At 37.3% G+C, this 21,848-nt stretch overlaps 1 protein-coding gene across 5 annotated transcripts in view; it reads right to left on the reverse strand.

Annotated features, from left to right (window-relative positions):
- LSAMP (limbic system associated membrane protein) overlaps positions 1 to 21,848 on the reverse strand; it is an 889,273-nt gene that overhangs the window by 638,041 nt on the left and 229,384 nt on the right. For 4 of the 5 annotated variants that reach the window (XM_060639947.3, XM_060639945.3, XM_060639946.3 and 1 more), the window contains exon 1: positions 19,697 to 20,291. In XM_060639947.3, coding sequence (XP_060495930.1) covers positions 19,697 to 19,851 — 155 coding nt within the window. In that variant the 5' untranslated portion in view covers positions 19,852 to 20,291. Of the gene's footprint in view, positions 1 to 19,696; positions 20,292 to 21,848 lie in introns of those variants that run through there. The other variant, XM_078453038.2, reaches the window with a different exon arrangement.

The following is a 21,848-nucleotide window of genomic DNA, read 5'->3' on the forward strand; positions in this document are numbered from 1 at the left end:
ACGATGATGCAGAGTATAGCAGTATATGGATAAAAGGTGGAACTCATTACTACAGGGAAGAAATTATAAGGAATATGTCTAGGTTTTACGTAAAGATTTAGTCTTACACAAGATGACAGAGGAGATATTGTGGATTAAATATCATGCTATTTACCCAATAAAATCTACAAAACCTACTAAGTCAAATGCTTTAATAAGAGTCTTGGAAAGCCAGCTTTCCATTCTTCTGATTGATGGAGCTCTGTATGCAGCAAATAAGGCTGGGTGCCAGGTTAATACTCTACATATTAAGAAAACTTTGGGGAGTGTGCCATTTTATTATAATTTCATTTCTCCTCTATGCAGAATTCCATTTTTCTTACCCTTCAACTAGATTAAATACTGTAAATCACGGCTTTATTGATAGGAAAGTAGGTATTTGCATTACTCTTAAAAATGCCATCCCCAAGAAGCCAAATTCACTACTGAAAAAAAAAAAAGAGTGAAGTTTGCCAAGCCAAATAAATTGCCTATTGTGAGGGGGCTGGGCATTTAGATCTGGTGGCAACACTAGATGTCTAAGTCATAAAGCTTTTGCCACGTCATCCACTATGGGAATGTGATTAACACACAAAATCAGCAAGAAAATAATTTCAAAAGAATTATTCATCTTTGGTATTTTCACTAGCCCAAAAGATTTCATCACCCCATATTCTGATAAAGGAAAAATCAATGTCCTATTATCATTCAGATCATATATAGCCATATATGATCCATAAAATGGAACAGGGCAAGAAACACACTTTGCTCTGTGCCTACCATTAAAAGAAATTATTGAGTACCTGTTATTTATCCAGCTCTGTTCCAAGGAATATGTGGGACACAGAAAACAAGGCGTCATGAAAACAGTCGTGATCTAGACTATGATCTGCTAGTAACTAGTTGTTTGATCATAGGAAACTCATTTATTTTCCCTAGAGTTTTATTTCCTCTTTAAAATGCAGAATATGATATATTTGAATATCAATACTAGCACTGATGGAGAGGTTACCCAGACTAAGGTATTTGTGTGGTCTCCAACCTTCCTTCATTCTATAATTTAGGGAGCTTGCATTCTAGTTGAGGATACAAAGATAAAATACATACTATCCTCTAGTTGAGGATACAAAGCTAAAATACATGAAACTATTAGCAAACACTGAAGAACTAAAATTTTTGGTATTTCCTAGAAGTCTCCCCACCCAAAACATAATAATAAACAGGCAAAAATAAATAAGGAAAAATAATAAATTGAGGACAGTATAATTAATGATTTCTTATAGGAGGGAGGGCATCAGGTGATTAGAATTTAGGTAAATGGAGGGAGGGAGAATGAACCATACATCCTGAAGAAAGATAAAACTTTAATATCTATCTATCTATCTATCTATTGTTAATTTTACTTATTTTTGAGAGGGACAGTGAGAGAAAGAGAGAGTGGAGGGGCAGGGAAAGAGGAGGACAGAGGATCCAAAGCAGGCTCTGTGCTGACAGCAGACAGCCCGATGTAGGGCTGGAATTCACAAACTGTGAGATCATGATCTGAGCTGAATGAGCTATCCAGGCACACCAAAACACTAATATTTTAAAAAGGGAACTGTGGACATGGGCTATCAAGAAACATTCCTGACAAGAAGAGAAGATGGATAATACAGAGCGACACATTAAGAACTCATGGCGCTTATGGGGTGCCAGGATGGCTCATTCAGTTGAATGTCCAACTTTGGCTCAGGTCATGATATCTCGGTTCACTAGTTCCAGTCCTGTGTCAGGCCTTGTGCTGACAGCTCAGAGCCTGGAGCCTGCTTCAGATTCTGCATCTCCCTCTCCCTCTGCCCTCCCCTGCTTGTGCTCTCTCTCTCTCTCTGTCTCTCTCTCTCTCTCTCAAAAATAAATAAACATTTAAAAATTTTTGAAAAAAAGAACTGATGATGCTTAGAAATTGAGTCTGATGGGACACAGACTGGAGGCCAATTATAGTTGATTAAGCAAGGAAAGGAATTAATGAAAAGCTGCATTTGCAGAAGAACCCAGAAGTTTAGACTACAACCTCCATATTACTCACTGCTCATTGCCGATACTCGCCCAGTGCCTAGCATAACATACTCAATACATGTACTTAATACATGTAAAGACTGAAGTCAGTCATGCACTGATAAGGGTTTGGAATATAGTGATAGCAGTGGGAATAAAGAAGTTCCATTATTTAGTGACAGCTCATCAAAATTACTAAGTATAAAGAAAAATAAAGGCAAAATAAATAATAATAATAATAATACCAATAATACAAACTATAACAGCACCATAGCACAATTGAGAAATCAAGTCTGAAATGGAACTGTATATCTGCTGTGACTGCCCTGTGTCTTGCTCTTTATCCTGGACCCTAGAGTCATCATCACCATATTTCCTAACTTTGAAGCAACATAGAACCGTCAACATCAGAGTGAGGCTGTATTCCACGGTAAAGAATAATGAGCCAAAGTAGTCTAAAGTATGGTGAGGTATAATTATAATTACTAATCTACCTCAAGGTAAAGAAGTGTGCCAAGAAGTTTGAAACAAAGATCTCTTGGTGTTTTTCTGGTAGCACACAACCTGAAATTGGGTTACTCTATGTATTATTCCCTCACTTCTTTACTGAAATGCCTCTTTCTACTTTTTCTCTCTATCCCTATTCAAGTTTCACCACAACCCTTAGGACTCAGCCTTTCATTAAAAATGTCCATAGTAACATATCAACCCACAGCAATTTTTGAAAAGTCATCTGAACCACCATCAAGAATATATTGCTTTCATTGTTACTTAATTTTTCATTTATACAAGTTCCTTGAGGGACTAGAACAAGTATGGAACCAGATTTTTTTAGAGCCTGATGTTTATACAGTATAGATTATTTCCTTTAAAAAATACAAAATGGTAAATTAAAAATTAGAGACAAATCTTTGGAATAGCTGGCTCGTGCAAGTGAAGAGCCCCAAATCTTAAGCTTCACAGTGAATCTACTTCTATTGGATTTTTACTTAATCCCCATAGAATGTCCAGCACAGGGTTATGCATACTAACTACCCAGGCCACACTCTTTCCCTTAGCAATTTCATCTAAACTATAGTTAAAACTATCTACTAATAAGGAAGCATTTGATGATTCGCACTGATGCAGTTCTTTTTCTGAGTACCAGAGTCCTCAGATTCACTTTTCAATGGGTAATTGTACCTGAATACTTACTGGCCCCTCAAACTCGATTAACTACCCAAATTAATCTTAGTTTCAAAATCTCTTTAATTCCATATATCATTTTGTATTTGTTTCCTATCTTCCCCATATTTGTACTTGCAATAATACTTTACCTTATTTACTTGGGAATCTGCCTCTTTCTCTATCATCCTGCCAGTCTTCTCATTTACGTTTCCAACCAATATTTTAATTGGATCTATCCGTCCCTGGTCTAGGTTTGAAAAACAGTAATTCATTTACATGTGAGATATATAATGTCTACAGATAATACTTAAGGTATGTACAGATGTTTGGAAATTTTGCAATAATTCTGTAGTTGCCCAAGACACTAGGGCTTGGGACCTGATTGCCTAAACCTTTTCTTTTGGGACTAACATTGAATGAAACTGAGACATTATCCACAAGAAATCAACTCTGACATATTTAGGACGTTGTTAGATAATTCTTAGGATTCCTTGTCATTATCTTTTAACAAGTTCTATTTTTATTTTAGCATCCACAGATTTTCCATTGGGAAACTGACATCCATGGGAATATTTTCAGCTTTACATACAGGTAACCCACTTTGGAATGGGGTTAAGTGTGTTTTACTGTCATCTGATCATTTCCTAATCTGCTTGGACTTAACCTATCTCTGTCTTTTCATTTCTCCCTTCAAATCCTTACTTTTGTTTGCTCAAATTTTCTGAGCACTTTCAAAATTATTACCCAGAATGCTACATTATGTATTTAAAAGTCACCCGGTTCCACAGGTAAAGCTATGCATCAGTGCTTCTTTTACTATGAACACGGCAAGGCAATGATGAGGTAATTGGCTAAGAACCTGTTAACTCAACAGGAAAGAAACTGGTTTAATACTCTGATAATTGCTATTTACAAATTTTAACACTTGAACTTTTAGGTAAATTAAAGTCTTTTTACAAAAAGAAAAAAAAGAAAATATGCATACAAAAAACAAAAACGCTGAATTTGGTGAAAGAGACTAGTTCAGCAACAGTTGGAAATATGATTTACCTATATATATTGATGTATGGCATTTGTTATTTGACCTCAAATTTAGTGGCAGCAAAGGCTATCTGAATTTAGGAACAGGAAATCAGACATTCAAAAGTTCTTGCTTAATTATTTCTGGGGAAAGTAGCTGAAATGAAAAGTAAGGGGGTGATACAAACAAAGCACTCCTCAATTCAAGAATAGCAGATTTACCCAAAGGCAAATAAAGTCCATGGGCACTGCTACCCACTCCCATTTTCCTGAAATGATCTTTGATGATGCTGCATGAGTCAGCAGAGAGAGGGTTCTTGGAGCAAATAGCTGGGGATGTGACTTAGTCCTGTCAGGACTCGGACCCAGGACTGGAGTGGCTCAAGGCCTAGGATACCTAAGTCTTCAGGGTAGAAAGAGAGCCAAGAGGAAGCAAGTATTGGGAGATAGTATCATGTTTTAACCTTTGGGGGACTAAATGATTTGACAGTTTGAGCCATGTTGAACAATGTAAGAAATGAGGCCCCATTTAACCTGATCAGTCTTATCTATTTTGATGAAGCTGGATGAATATAAAAGTATCTTTCTGAGACCAGATATGTCTTAATATTGATCTGCAAAGAAAAATGAAAGACCTAAATAAATCTTACATTTTAATGAAACATAGTCCCTCTCCCTTAACATACTAGCAAATTCTCCAGTGGGTAGAAAGTTGTAAAGGTATGAATATTAAAACCCACTGAAAATTTATTAGAGAATATATTTCTGAATGAAATTCTTCATAAGCACTCAAAGTGATATTGGATGCCAATAAAAAACACACAAAAAAAATAAATTGGATATACAGAATATCACAGAATGATAGAACATTCTGTGGTAGTACATGAAAAATCATCCATTTCAACTTTCTACTACATAAAGGTTTTCGTTTCATGGTCCTTTTTAAATGACATTTTTAATTTTGGTTAGCAGGCCTCTGCTTAAATACAAAGATGACTAAAAATTTACTTCTTTACAAGGAAATTTATTCCATTTGGTAGAACAGCAAATGAGTACACACACACACACACACACACACACACACACACACATAACAGATCCTTCTTATTAGATTCTTACGTTAACCATCGAAGATAAGAGGGTATTATCATTTTCATTTTAGAAATAAAGGACTTGAGGCCCAGCAGGGATAAGTGATTGTCTCTTATTTGTTCTTGCTTACAAAGCTGGAAGTTGGTAGAGGCAATACTTGGAGCTAGGTCTCCTGGCTCAGAAGCTGTGTTATTTCCATCATGCCATAAAACTATGTGAATGATCATTTATAAAAGAATTCAACCTGGGGATGCCTGGGTAGCTCAGTCAATTGAGAATCCACCTCTTGATTTTGACTCAGGTCATGATCTCATATTTGTGAGATTGAGCCCCCACATCAGGCTCTGTGCTGAGCATGCTGACCCTACTTGGGATTTTCTCTCTCCATCTCTCTAAGGCCCTCCACCACACTTGTACTTGCTCACTTTCTCTCTCTGTCTCACTCTCTCTCTCTCTCTCTCTCTCTCTCTCTCAAAATAAATAAACTTAAAAAACATAATTCAACCTGATTTATTTAAATTATGTTCCATTTAAATTATAAACTACCCCAAATTCTTTCCTTATTTTTTTGAGTGGGATAAAGTATGGTATAAACACATACATATGAACAATATTCTTTTAAATAGAGAGTGATAATTTGCCTCCCTATAAGCTTTCTTCCATTTTTAAATTATAATTCTGTCAAAAAAACAGAATTTCCTTATCTTTCTGCCTTACTTGGTATGACTGATATGACACAAAGCTATCCTATTATTTTTATGTCAAATATGGTCACAAGTTTGCTCACCATATTTTTATCCAAATATTGAACATGGCCAAGGACACACTGAGAGAATCCTTTACCACTGTCAATCAATATTTCTTTGGCAAGATTATCCAATCAAATGAAAAAAACCTAGCTCATTATAAACCAATAACCTGTTCATTTATCTGTCAGGAGAAACTTATCAAAATACAGATACTCAGAGTAAATGGTTTTTCCCTGATCTATCAATCTGGAATTTTATTAGTTTTAAAGAAATCTACTTACCAGTTACCGATTGTTCCCAGGGAACCCATGTTGATTCGCAGTAGTCACTGCTTCCTTTTTAAAATGTTCTAGAACTTAGGGCTTTGTTGTTGTTGTTATTGACAATATCATTTTCCCATTTTAACTAGGACACTATTTTATGTCACCAATACTGTGAAATGGTTTCTATATTGACAGGGATTCAAATGTTAGCAATAGTATAATCATACTACCAAATTGTTTTCAAGCCCTGGATATATAATGCATCTGAGTCTTACACCTGAATTTATTCATATTACTCTAATCATTTCTTCACTTGTATTGGGTCTTTAATATTACAAAGGGTATAAAAGCATAATTATGATAATTTTACTTGATAAACAAATTGAAATTTAAGTAAAATTCTTATTCTACTTCAGCAGCCAGTCTCTCATATTCAGGAGTCATGCTTATTCACAGATCACAAGATCTCAAGGTGACTTAGAATAAAAGAAAAATGGAAATTTTGTCTAAAATTGAGATCAGAAAATGAATCAGTAAACTTTTTTTAAAAATGGGGCATCTAGGTATCTCAGTCAGTGAAGCATGTTGGCACTTGATTTTCACTCAGGTCATGATCTCATGGGTTTCTGAAATCAAGCCCTACCTTGGGCTCTGGGCAGACAGCAAGGAGCCTGCTTTGGATTCTCTCTCTTTCTCTGCCCCTCCCTTGCTTACACATACGCATATTTTCTCTCTCTCTCAAATTAAATTAAAAAAAAAAGAGAATCGAAATTAGAAATACAAAGAATTCACTTTACATTTTTTAAAATTATTTCTCTTTTAGCCAATACACCATTACTGCGTATCTTATAATACAAATAGGAAAAAAAAAATATTATACAATCTTATTTTACTCCTTAGGGACTATAGTGCATGATAAACAAGATGCAATAAAAACAAGAAATATTAAGTCTGGAAAAAAAAAGAAGAAACATTAAGTCTGACCTCTCTTGCAAATAATTTTAGCACTTGCATAATGATTAATTACAAATAGAACTTATTAATCAAAACAAATTAAGAAAGCCATTGTATAATGCTTCCTATATATTGTACCAGTTCATATCCTTGATAACCTGGAAAATTCCGTTTTCTGCAATAAACTTCTCCATGATTGGTGCATCAACTTAATTTGAGTTCCTATTAAATAATACTATGACCCAAGTTCACAATAATATTCAGATTCATTTTATGTCTAAATTTATTATGCATATTAATAGCACATGTATGCTTTTGCTTTCTCATATTATTATTAATATATGCAAAAGAAACAAATTTTTTAAATCTTGTATTCAAATACATCCATACAACACAATAAGGTATATTTATGACATTTTTATACCTCCTAACAGATTATATATAAATAAATACTTTTATTTCTAGAGCTAGATTTTGAGTCATTTTATTTCTATAAGTATCATATACACTTTAATATATATACCTTACATATTAGTATTTATATACAAGTATATATATCTTTAATATAATATTTATATACTATTTTGCATTAATGCAAATATATTTTCAAATTTCCTATAACATGACATTTATAAGCTAATGTCAGAGGTTTATTTGTTGTTGTTTTGTTTTCTTTTTTGAGCATATCACCATCCAACTTATAACATCATGCATTTCTTCTAATGAATTCAACCATACTCAAAAACTTAATGTCAGACCAGACCAACATCTTTGTTTTAAAGGGCAAATAGGAATTACATCCATTTCAGAGTTAAAACAATAAAAGCTAATTCCCAACTTTCTAGAGTTAAGGCTTTGTGAAACTAAAACCTGAATCCCTTTATATTCAATCTAGAAGTTTATCTGATCTATAATATCCTGTAGACTTTAGATATTTCCTTACGGTGCTGATAATATTAGATATTAGTTCATCATAGTAGCATCACAAAAGATAGACAAAAGAACAAAAGTCAGAAAGAAGGTCAAAGAAAAATCCATATGCTAAGTTAATGATTCTGCAATGTAAAATGCTGATCTTAAGATATGCTCATACAATTACATCATGAGCATACATAAGATGACAGCAATCTTGGTTATGTCAAGAAAAAGATCAACCACAAATTGGCAAGTATATGTGACTCAAACCCCATAAAATAAACAGGTCTGATATAGGTGTGCTAGAATGAAGTATAACTGAAGAAGCACAAAAATTAGAAATCAGGAAACCAAGTAATTTTCCCAATTAATATTTTCACATGTACACATTTGGCCATGCATGACTTTGTGTTGACTTTCATTTTTATCTATATTGTTCCTACCACAGAATTGTGGCAAATAACTTGATAACTTGAAAATATAGGAACTCACTATAGAAATGCATCACCAAAAAAGTTATAATAGAATACATAGTAATATATTATTGTATGAGAAGCTGGGTTCTATTTTCCTCAGAGTTACAGGCTTATCCTCTGACCTCATATAAATAATGCCTTTGTGCATTATAGCAAAACATACAGAGAGAATTTGGGATTGTTAAAAAGTCCACTATACATTCAAGTTTGAATTTCTCCAGGAGTCAGTAGAGAGCTCAACACTGCAAAACCCAAGAGACATCATTGTTCAGTATAAATAATCACTTTGAGTTGAATGAGCGCACGTGATCTATACCTTGTCTCATTTCTTAAGAAAGTAGAACAGATGAGGTGAATACACCTGTTGAACAACAATCCTGCCAACCGTAACTCCCAAATCCTCAACTTAGTCCCTCAAAGTTCACAGGCACTTCTAGAGGGAGAAAACCTCAGCAGCTCCCAGAAAGTATATCCCTTCTTGTAAGCTACCTGGGAATCTGAGCTTTTCATAGACATTGGACATGCACTGAGTGACTCCTTTTTGTAAGAATCTCATCTATCAGCATACTTTGTCTGGGCACCTGTGTCTGAAGTTTTGGGTTCCCCTAAAATGCTACTATATGCACTTCTCATTCTCTTGGAAGTGGTGCTTAAAAAGAATAGCAGCAATGGGAAATGTTGAAAGTGTTTCTAGCCAAACCCCTTATCACCCACCAATGACCAGAATATAATCCATCTCTGATTTTATTACTTTATGTTTTTCAACCACACATTTATAATTTCTCCAGTAGTGGTTGGCCTTACCATTAAGATCCCTTACTTTATCCCTGCCTCCTTCAAACTTGTCTCCTCTATCATAAACCAAATTCTGATATGCTTGATTTACAGTATGACTATTCTTATCTGATTAATTCAGTGAGTAAATATTTATCTGAGCACCTGTAGGTACTAAGCTAAACTCTCAGATGGAATGGTAAAGTAGATGAGACACCAGCCTTTGAACGACTGATAGCACATTTGAGGTAAGACAAGAGTGACTTTAAAATGTAGTAAATGCTGAGGAACCTGGATGGCTGAGTCGATTAAGTGCCTAACTTGGGCTCAGTTCATGATCTCATAGTTTATGAGTTCGAGTCCCTCATTAGGCTCTGTGCTGACAACTTGGAGCCTGAAGACTGCTTAGTATTCTGTATCTCCCTCCCTCTATCTGCACCTCCTCTCTCTCTGTCTCTCTCTGTCTCTCAAGAATAAATAAATATTAAAAAAAATTAAAGTGTATACATGCTAAATTGATGTATGTATATGATCCAGAAATTCCACTTCTGGGTACATATCTCAAGGAAATCAGTATCGGAAGGAGGTATCTTCACCCCATGTTCATTGCAGCATTATCCACAAGAGCCAAGATACACAAACACCCCAACATTCACCGATAAATGAATCAAAAAAGAAAACATGAGATGTATCTCTATCTGTATCTATATCTACATCTATATCATTTTTATCTATATCATATATCTATATCTATCATCTATATCTATCTCTCTATGTACACACATACACACAATAGAGTATTATGTAGCTATAAAAATTTTTTAATCTTTCCATTTGCAACAACATGGGTGAATCTGGGCAGGGGGGGCATTATGCTAGGTGAAAAAGAGCTAAATAAAGACAAATACCATACAATCTCAGTTATGTATGGAATCTTGAAAAAGGTCTATGTCATAAAAACAGAGAACAAGAATGGTAGTTGCCAGGGGCTGAAGGGTGGTGGAAATGGGAAGATGTTGGTCAAAGTGTAGACTCTCAGTTATAACATCATTAAGTTCTGAAGATCTACTGCATGTCATGGTGACGATGGTTCATAATTTTGTGTTTTATACATGAATCTTGCAAGGAGAGTGGATCTTGGGTGGTTTTATCACTACAAGAAAGGTATCTAAGTGAAGTGATAGATGTATTAGTTAACTTGATTGTAGTAATCATTGTATAATGTATATGTATATCAAGTCATCATACTATACAGCTTAAGTGCTTAAATTTTATTTATCAATTATACCTCAATAAAGCTAGGAGAGAAAAAAATATATATGCAGAGAGGCTATTACCAATAATAAATAGAGTACTTCGACTCATCTGAGAGAATTAGAGAAGATTCCTGAATGAGATCACACCAAAACTAGCCTTCAACCTAGAAGAAGCAACAAGGAGGTATCCTATCAAAGAAGTATAGCAGGGAAAAGTGGAGCAGGGAAAAGAAGGTTCCAGGCAGAGAGACGTTTGTGAACACAGGTAAGAGCTAGCACTGTGTGTACACACAACCATGTGCTCATGAACAGAGAATGTAAGTGGTTCCGAATTAGTAGATGCAATGAGGTAGCAAGGCATGGGGAGTTATCCAAGCTAAGGACCTTTGACTTTATGTTATTGATAATGACAAGGCTTTGAAGGATCTAGTGATATTTCTAGATTGATATTGGAAAACAATTGGCTTGTGATAGTCAGGTGAGGTCAGGTCCATGGGGTCTGAAAGCACTAAGTAGAATAAAGATGTAATCTAGCAAAGTTGCCTGAGTCAGGGAGAAACAGGTAGTGTCAGTTCTAATCTCATTCCAGACCTCTGTCTCTATGTTTCCCCTACCTAACTAGACCAGGTTTTATGATCCTGCATGAGTTTTAAAAAATGGAGTTCAGTGCTTTGAGGTTTATCTTTGTGTCACCTCGTAGTTACAAAAGCTTTGATACAGAGCTTCACTTGTATCCTTGACCAGGTTCACTACCTTGGTAATATATCTGGGGTATAAGTCCCTTATTACTGAGGGCTTTGCCCTGTGTAAGCCAGCCTTTATCCCATTGACTCTGTTCTTCTCTGAGCCTCAACCTTGTGACTAATTCTCTATATAAGCTGACACACCTCCCTGTGACACCTACCTGCCTACCTGCAGGGTGCACTCAGAGTGCTGACCTGTTATTTTCCCTTTACTGTGCTCTGTTCCTTTTTTCTGGTGTAACATGTTGGACCTGCCTTGGCTCACTTACTAAGAAAGCTTCATGAAAACTTGACACACAAGAAATAGCCTGTGTACTTGTGGTAGGACTTACTATGCAGAGCACCCACCATGCCAGGGGACTGTCTATATCTATGTCCAGTTCCTCTTAGTGACCACATCAGCCCCATCATTAGCCCAAAGTAAATTCTGTACAAATTAGAAAATAAATTCTACCATCCTCAAAGAATTTTAAGTGCAAACTATAGTAAGTATAATGTGTAGAGTCTGGACCACAGTCTCACTGTACAGTCATCCTAGTCAAGGTCTCTAAGAGGGACTTTAACTAGGTAGAAAGTCATAAGTAACAATAATAAGGTAGTAGGGTTAAGGAACCCAAACGAAGTACTGGGGAAAAGAGTTAATAATTCAAATAAGAAATCTGAGTAACAGAGAGAGTGCCAGACGCAAAAAGCAAAAAGGAAAAAAAAAACTTAAAGAAAAAAAGTTACATGTACAGGACTGCCTTTTTGAATATGATAAGACAGATGCTGCAAGCAAAGAAAGAAAGCCTATGTGGTTAAGACAGATAGTGAACATAGAAACAGTAATGCAATTACTGAAAAATTCTTCCTTGACCAGCACTAGCTGCATGATTATCCATAGAAGGCTCAGCTTTGACTTGATTTGGAGGGATTAGAAGGAGAAAAGAGGAGAGGGACAAGAGGGGAGAGGAGGAGGAGGAATGAGAGACAGGAATAGAAAGAAGGGAAGAGAAGCGTAGAAAAAGGAAGAGATAGAGAGGAGGCAAGTAGAATGGAGGGGGAGGACCAGGAGGGGAGAAGAAAAAGAAAAGAAAGGGAAAGACACTTCTAGCATAATTTTAAACAGCATATCCTATGATAGCATGAAAACCAAGAAGGTAACTTCAGTGCTCCTATGGAATAAAGATCTCTGAAGGAGAATTACGAGGCATGAATTCTAGTTCTAAAAGTCACTCAAATCTTTAGACAAACAACTACATTTTTCTTTTTCTTTTCTGTATTTTTTAGTAGGCTCTAAACCCAACATGGGGCTTGAAATCACAAATCCTACTTCAAGAGCCACATGTTCTATTGACTAAGCTAGCCAGGCACCCCTAAATATTTTTCTTCTCACTTAAATCATTTTAAAATGACACAGTGGACTACATAATCTCCAGGCCTTTCCTACTCTAGATTTCTACAAGTTTATCCTATGGTACTTCACAAAATCTGAAGCAATGTGTTTTCTTTTATGAAGGTTAATGACTAATTAACTTGAGATGATGTTTTGATTACAAGTGACTACAAAAAAGTGTTCATTCACCCTGTACTCCTGAAAAGAAATTCAACTATATTCTAAGATACATGTAACTATAAAGTGAAAAAAAGTGATACAAACATAAATGACCATCCTTGATCATAGAAATAAAAACAAAACGCTCATTTTATCAAATTTTCTAATGTTGTAGAGGTTATTTCCTACTCTGAATATAATGACAATAATCTTATTAAGAGGTTATATTTTATGCCTTTTCATAACTTATAAAGCATTCCAATACAATGTATCTCATTTGATCATCATAAAAATAGGTTGTGTAGGCCAAGCAATTGTCAATTATTCTCATTTAATAGATCAAACTATTTCAAACTATTTCGACCTAGGTCTTCTGACTACGTGTTAAGCATTGTGAACTTATGACATCCTTGACAAAATCTTTACCTATGAAACAAAGACTTGATCCTACGTTTTAGCTAAAGATTGGTCACTGTGTAAAGTTGAGATGAATGTCACAAACATGTAACCACGATCTTATATTTATGTATAGGCAGTGTAAGTGCACATAATTAAGCCTGTTTGAATACATTATCACTGAAGACATTTCCCTTGCCTAAATATTGTGTTTTCTCTAAGAGATAGTACTGCAAAAGAAAATACTAGAACCGCTTTGTGTCTTGCCTAATGTAAATGAAAGTGAGAATACAAGACAATCATCTTTAAGAAGCCAAACTTTAATGCCGTTTCAATAGATATTATGTAAATTGGATCCATATTAAAATAGTCACTCCATTTTCCATGACATTGTAGTTATGAGATCGTGTGTTAAAGAAATGAATCTATGATGATCTCATTCTTCTCTCCCAATTGAATTTGTACATCTTTGCTGTTGACATATTTTCTAAGCCACACAACATGACTTTAATTTTTTACTACATATCTATTAAGTATTGCCTCAAAAATGGTTTGTAAAAGAGATTCTTCAACAAGTAAAGCAGTGGTTCTCAACTCTGTGTACATATCGGAATCATTTTTAAAAATTACCTATGCCAGGCTGTACCCCAAACTAACTAAATATAAATTTCTGGAAGTAGAGAATATGTGGCTTCAATATTTTTTTAAAGGTTTCCAGTTGATTGTCATGTGCAGCCATGGTTGTGAACCATGGAAAGCAGTACTTCTCCAACTTTAAGGTATTTATGAATCATTTGGGGATCTTCTTAAAATACAGATTCTGACTTATTAGGCTTGGGATAGACCTGAGATTTTGGATTTTAACAAACGACTATGTGATACCTAAAATGCTCATCTGCAGAACAGACTTGTATTAGCAAGAGTCAGTGGTTCTCAAAGTGTGGCCCAGTCCTGAAGCATTAGCATCAAGATCTTAGACCCTACCAGAGACCTACTAAATCAGAAACTCCGAAGGTAGAAAGCAAGTAATCTGTGTTATAACAAGCACTCCTGGTACACATTCTGATACACCTTCAAGTGTGAGAAACACTGGTCTGAGCAAAAGAGCTCCCTAAAGCCAGAATAATGGGGAATGTGGTTGGAAATGACTAATATTTTTATGCTTACATAAGAGTTTACAATCAAACAAACATTCCTACTTTACCACATCTGAGCTTCTTAAAACAACAGTACAGTACCTAGAGTAACTAAAATAGGCAGTTTCAGCATTTTATAAATGAAACTGAAGCTCAGATATTTAAGGGATTTGTTCAAAGTCATGAAGCATGCAAGGATGGGTCCAAAATTAGAGTCCAGGTCTTCTGAGTCTTATACACTAATGAGCAGGACATTCTGAAAACAGGGCAAATGGCTGTAAGCCATAAGTAATGCCCTAAAGAGAAGTGCAGGGGGTGACAGCAAGGGGGACCAGCACCAGCAAGGGGGATATTCTGAAAACAGGGTAAATGGCTGTAAGCCATTAGTAATGCCCTAAAGAGAAGTGCTGGGGCTGACAGCAAGGGGGACCAGCACACATTTAGGTAATGTCCTATCCCATGAGTCACAGATATCTGTACCTGGAATTTTCAAAGATTACAGCAAAATATGTACTTATTCTCTTTTTGCCTGAGTTTGCTGTTATGTATAAGCAGCTTTAAGAAACACAAATGTTTAACCCTCATCAACTTATTTAGTGGAAGAGTCAGAAACCTTTGGTTGTTCACTGCACAACTCTACAAATAATTTATTCAAAGACAGATGACATAGAACATAAAAATCACCTTAATAATATGTGGGGTTTATGTGAATACATACTTACATGCTTCATACTTATAGAAGCACAAATTATCACAATTTGCATTTGTCACATGAGACTTAGCTACTTTGTTCCTCTGTCCATAAGTAACAACAAATAATAGAATTTACTGGTATATCAACATTAATAAATGTATCTAATATGCCATATTCCTAGACAATATGTAGTGTGCTATACTCTATTATTTACCAAATATATTCGATAAAGGATTTAATGAGCAATGAAGGGTTCTTAAAGTATCAGTAAGAACCAATAAATTTTGATTACCTTTAGTAAGTTAGCCACAGAGAAAGAAAACTTCAAAATTGTCACAAATTTTCCCAAAAGACCCATGCCCACAAAGTTTCTTTTCAAATAGTGAATTTCAAGTGATAGAAAAATCACATATTGTGTCAGGAGTATGTTTGAGTGTTGATACTTTCTTTGTGAATGTAGGCGTTCCAGATGCCTTATAGAAGAGAAGCCATTTTTCCCTTGAAATTTGCACAAAAGTTTCACATTGAATGGTCAAATAATTATATCTTTTCTGTTGTATCCTCTTTTTCCCCTAGTACAGAAACAAATAATGAAATAAAGACCAAGAATTTTGAAAAATTAAAAATTAATTAATTAAACTTAGATATTTGGTTTCTTGCAGTTAACATTTATTAGGCACATTTAATTTAAATGGGGAAAATGTCATCACCATGAAAAGCATTATAATATTTTGCAAACACCAAATAGGGTCAGAATTATGAAATAAATAAAACTGTAATACCTCAAATTTAAAATATTTACAATCACAATAGTTTGAAACCTTTGCATTTCATCATATATACATTTACATAATATGTCCAAAATATGTATTTTTATGTAATTTTCACAAAGTTATCTTGTGAATAGATATATTGGGATCAAATATTTTATTATTTTTCTAGACATATGCTACTGTTACTAAAAGTATGCAAATTTAAAGGCTAGATTAGAACACTTTCTATTTCCATTTTTCCTTTGGCTTATCAGGAGAGCTGCATGGTTTCAACCTACCAAGATTAACCTGGGAGAGAATCTCTATAGGAGCCTGTGTGCAAGGGTAGAAAGTTAGAAAAAACAGTGCTAGAAACTTGTCCAGTAATTGATGAACTCTTACACTCGTTGGGGGTGACAGTGGGGCAGGTGGACGCTGTTCAGAAAAATACCTGAGATGTTCTCACAAGTCCCATGGGTATGTCTTACACGTTACTGTGCAGACAAATAATGCAGTTTCTGGTTCAATATCTGGGAAGGAACTCAATGTACTGTTGCTGCCACCACTGGTGTGCGGATACTTTGATTCTATTTCTTTAAGATAAAAGAGGGTGTGTGGTTTCTTTCAGCTCTTAAAGGATCTCATAAAGGACCTCATGAATCTAGACTCTCATCTGGGAAACAATAAGGTTGGGTAGGTATATGTGAGAATATAGCTCTTTCCACCTAGTTTTGTCACCTTCATTCTATAGTCTTTTATTGTGTTTTTTTTTTCAAATGATAGAAATTACAGAGCAAGACCCCCAAGACTAGTATACATCTCCTATTTTGTATAATTATACAAAAAATGAACATCAATTCCCCAAAGAGACACTGTTTTTTTTTCATGGAAGTAAGGCAGTAAAGGTAAATGTTTTAGGGACAAGCAGCCAAACTCCTTTCACTGGACCACCAGAATTACAAACCTTCCTTGTGTCCTGTTGCCATTTCAGATTATTCAGGGCCACAGATTCACTGAGAGAGGTTTTTTTTGTTCTGTTCTGTTTTGTTTTTTCTCCTTGCCTTTTCAGTTTCTCAGTGCCAAACATCTACTGTGGCTTCCAATGAATCAAGTTCTCCTTCCTCTCCTCCCCTAAAAGCTCATGCTCCCAGTAAAATGTCACAAATAAAGTAGAAGCAAGCCTTTCCCAGGCTAGACTTGTAAACAGAACGCAAGAAAACCATTCTTCACCAGGAAACTGACCCACAAAGCTTACTGGGCTCAGTTAAAGAGATTGAGAAGAAGGTCACCTAAGAAAACAAAGGAAACTCTCTTCATAGTTACTTCTGATAGAGCTCCACCAACCCAGAAATAAAAGGCTTGTCCAAGGCAAAAGAAAGAAAAAAAAGAGGGCATATTAGGTGAGGTCTGGAAAAGCAATTGACTCTCACAGGTGACTTCTCTGCATGCTCTGTTTGTCTATCTTCTCTTTCCCAGTGAATAACTGTTTCTATATTTATTCTCATTTCTCACCACCCCATTTCCAATGCTATAATGTCTACTAAAGTGTAATACTTAAAAACTCCATTTCTTTTAATCCATAGACTCACAGAAACACATCGATATCGTATGCAGATATTTAGGTAGTAAGATGCCTCTCAAAAACACAGACTTCTATGCCTAGGCTTATATGAAAATATAAGAATATCTTTTTACTTCTGAATTAACATTTACATGTTTACTCTTTGATAACTATAGTTTAACTGTAGTTAACTATAGATAACTATAGATAACTCTTTCATAACTATAGTTTAAGATATAGGTGATGCTGACTTAACAAAGTTCATGGACATTTAAGTAAAAACTTAGACATCCAGGATATTCACTTTTCCCATATTCAGTCTTATAATCAGCAAAAGCAAATCCTTCAGGGGATAGCACAAATTTATATAGAATGCTTCCCTGGTAAAGAGTCTATGACGTTAAGGAGTATCAACGTTAGCAGTTGAGATGGCATGCTTATGTGTTTGCAAAAAACATCTTCTGCATCATGTCCAAATCCCTTTGCAAACAGATAAATTACTCTATAAATCTTATTACTCCATGTGGATAAATCACACAGGCAGGTTTGCAGGGCTGGAAAGCTGGTAGGGAAAATCTGCTTTGGATAGTAGGATCTCTGGGATTCATAATCATCCAATGCTCAGGAAACGAAGAAAGCAGCACTCACACATTAGGATTTTCTTAGTTTTTACAATCTGCAGCAACACACACACACACACACACACACACACACACACAACACAATGCACACAACACATACACATTCCTCTATAACAAGGCTGGAGATCCCAAAGCAGGACACTGTGACAGCCAACCAAATTTATTTCTGAGAAATGGAAAGAAAACTTTGCTGCTCTAGGCAGCTCTGCTGGAGAACTGCTCCCTGATGCCCCAGGGTTTATGCACTATCAGCTCCTTGCACACAGATTATAGGTTTATTTTCTATTGTGTACTGGTTTTTATTGCCACAACAAGCAATATTAACTGTATGGACAGACTGACACTGGGGCATTTCATTTGGACAAAATGAGATTTTAAAGGGTCTCCAAGGAAAACGTTTTTGTTTGTCTTCTTTCTTTCTTTCTTTCTTTCTTTCTTTCTTTCTTAAAAGAAATTTAAGAAAGCTAGGAAAAAGGACAAGGGGTATGTGCAGGGGGTAGAGGAGGGGCAGAGAGAACAGAAACATAGGAAAAGAAGCTTGATGCTTTTTTGGAAATAGAATGATGGCTAGGCTCCATTTGAGTGTCTCTAGCTTGCTATCCCTTATAGGGGTCAAACTCCCAAGGACTGGGACTCTTCCTTTCCAAATTTCAATCCTAAATTATATTTCAGAGTTTGGCACAGCTGCACAGAGATAGGACTGGAAGGTCAATAATCAATCTGAAATACCCATTTTACACCAGGTTAATTCCTGCCTAACCTTTGTGCTTCATACTCCAATTCTTAAATATCAGCAATTTGGCAAGTTCCTTTTTCTTTTTCATCTCTTCATTCATGTGTTGATTTTTATCCACATTCCAGAAAAGGCTCAGTAACCAACCAAAGTTCTAATATTGATTTATTGCTCTCGGTGTCAATTAGAAGATCCTTACAGAAAGTCTCCAGTCCAGACTACTGCTGGGGTAAAGGGAGAGCCTTGATGTGCATATTCTCTCTCTCTCTCTCTCTCTCTCTCTCTCTCTCTCTCTGTCTTCCACACACACACACACATACACAGAACACAGCACAGAGAATGCAGTAGTGTGTACCACTCTCTGAGAGCCATAATTCAACAACTCCTCTTTCCTGGTTAAAGAACCCCAACAAAACTCTTAAGTGCAAAGCATCTAAAATTACAAAAGCAAGAACACTGCCCAAGCGTCACTAACACCATAGGTGAAGTTAGGCTCTCTTGGTAAGAGAACTGAGGTCCTGAGAAACCAAACACATTTAAGCAACATTGCTGGTCCTTGACGGGAAGCAGAATTCCTCTGAAATTTGTTGGCAGATACCTGGGCCACGCAGTAAAAGGCGCGTGTGCATACACATGCACACTCACACACACACACACACACACACACACACGCAAGCCTGCAGCATCAGAAGCTGAAGTTGAAACACACACACACACACACACACACACACACACACACACACACACTCGCGTGCGCACACAGCCTAAAAGTTGCCCGAAAGCCCTACCTGAGGATGGCCGTGTCCCCCTGCCTCACGGTGATGTTGTCCGTGCCTCGGTTAAAATCCACGCTGCGAACAGGCAGTCCTGTGGGAAGAAGGCAGAGCAATCTCAGTAGGACCAGCGGCAACTGTTTCCGATCAGGCTGAACTCTGCCGACCATGGTGGCCACGCCGAGGTGCAGGTCCCCGCGTACTCTGGAGGGTGTGTGCGTGCTGCTCACGCCGAGGGGGCTTTACAAACACGGGGCTTTCATCAACGGCCAGGGCGGAACGGGCTTGGCCAGTCTGAGCTCCTCGCCACTTTCCCTCTCTCTTTGCCTGGCTCAGGGTGTCCTCCCTCTAAGACTTAACAAAGCCCTCGTAAAACCCCAGCGGAAGGGGGAAAAGTCAAAGGAACAAAATTTAAAAGGAGAGAGTGCAAATATAAACCCCTCCAGGAAAGATGAGGAGAAAGCCGCCCAAGGAAGTGCTCTTCTCGGGCCTGCCCGGGGCTGGATGCTCCTTTGCCAGCGTCTGAGCTGAGCTCCTGCCCTCCCTAACCCACTTTCCCAGGCGGGCGGGCGAGGGAGCCGGCACCCAGCCTGCCAGCGAGTGTAAAGAAACCCACACAGCGGCGGCAGCAGCCCGGAGTCTCCCTCCACCCCCCCTCCTCCCTTTCCTGTTTCTCCCTCCAGTCCCTCCCCTCTGCTCGCACCTCCCCCGCCCCACGCGGATTTCAACAGCCCCTCCACGTCATCCCCTCCGCCCTCCCTCCGGCCTGGCCCCTCGCTTTGCACAACTGCCCCCTTCAGCAGCAGCCAGCCTCGGTGAAAGCCCGATGCGCCTTTAGGTTGTCAGGACAACAGCTCCATCTGAGGCCTGGCTGATTTCCTTAAGAAGAGGGAATGGAGCTTGGATGTACTGTGCTAGAGAAAGGGGAGAAGGAGAGGGACTCAGGCTGTGAAAGCACGGGAGAAAGAGTGTGGGAAAGAACAGGGAAACGGGAGAGATGGACGGGAAAGGAGCCCGGGAAAGAGAAGGCAAGCAGAAGGCAAGCCTTGATAGACAAGGGAGTGAGGCAGAGAGGGATAAGAAAGCACGGGGAGTGGAGGGGGACCCGTGCCCAAAGATGAGATGGGCAATGTAAAACAGAGGAGGAACTTGCCAGGGGAGGCAAAGATTAGAAGCCAAAGTTGGTTTCAAAACTTAATATTCCTGGCCACTGGCTTCTTATACTCCCATATTTTCCATTCTTTCCTCTCTCCTGCACTTTGTCTTACAGGATTAAAAAGGTTTATTTTCTCTCCTTTACCCCCCTCCCCTTCTTGGAGCCCCCTTATGAAAGATGGATTGGAGACAATGCTGGTATTGAGTGGTCTGGAGTGTGAATGCCTGGTTTGTCTTTTCCAAGTGCCAGCCTCAGCAGCTGATCCCCAATCCCTAAATCAACCTCACTCTCCAGGAAACCCTCACTCAGTCCCACGCATGACAAATGGTACTAAGGATTACCGTCTAGATGTCATGCTGCTCTTGCTACCTGGCTTGCTACAGGCACCTGCTTCTCAAAATGTTCATATGTAGGGAAAGAGATTTGTATATCAGAGAGCTTGTCATTTGCGGACCACACTGAGGCTACGGACAACACTCCTATGAATGGCAGACAGGTTACCATCATTTGTCATTCCTTCCACTCAGGGAGTCAAGCCAAGTGATAAGGACCTTAGGGGCTAACACTGTTAGTCACTCATGTGACACCCTCAAACTGTTAGCTATCTCCCTCAGTGCTGATGCTGAGGATAAAAGATAGGAGTGGACCAGCCAAGGACTTTTTCTTTTTCTTTTTTTTTCTATTTAAATTTTATTTATTTGAATCATTAAGTCATTCACATGATGCAAAAATCGAGCTGTAGAAAATACTGCAGAGCCAACTGTGGTTACCTTTCCTACTCCCGTCTTTAGGGTACCATTTCTCCTGTGTGAAAGCAACAAGTATTTCCAGATTCTTATACATCTTTCTCTACATATTCCAGATATATTAAGTATATATACACACATATAAGTCCACCTTCTTAGTTACACAAAGGATTAGACAAGCGCATGGGGTGGATGCAAGAATATGTTTAGGAATTCTTATCAAGTCCCACCAGAGTACTAGCCTTAACGAGGCACTTACCGGGCT

Source organism: Panthera onca, chromosome C2 (assembly GCF_046562875.1).
Source record: "Panthera onca isolate mPanOnc1 chromosome C2, mPanOnc1 haplotype 2, whole genome shotgun sequence".
Classification (NCBI taxonomy): Eukaryota; Metazoa; Chordata; class Mammalia; order Carnivora; family Felidae; genus Panthera; species Panthera onca.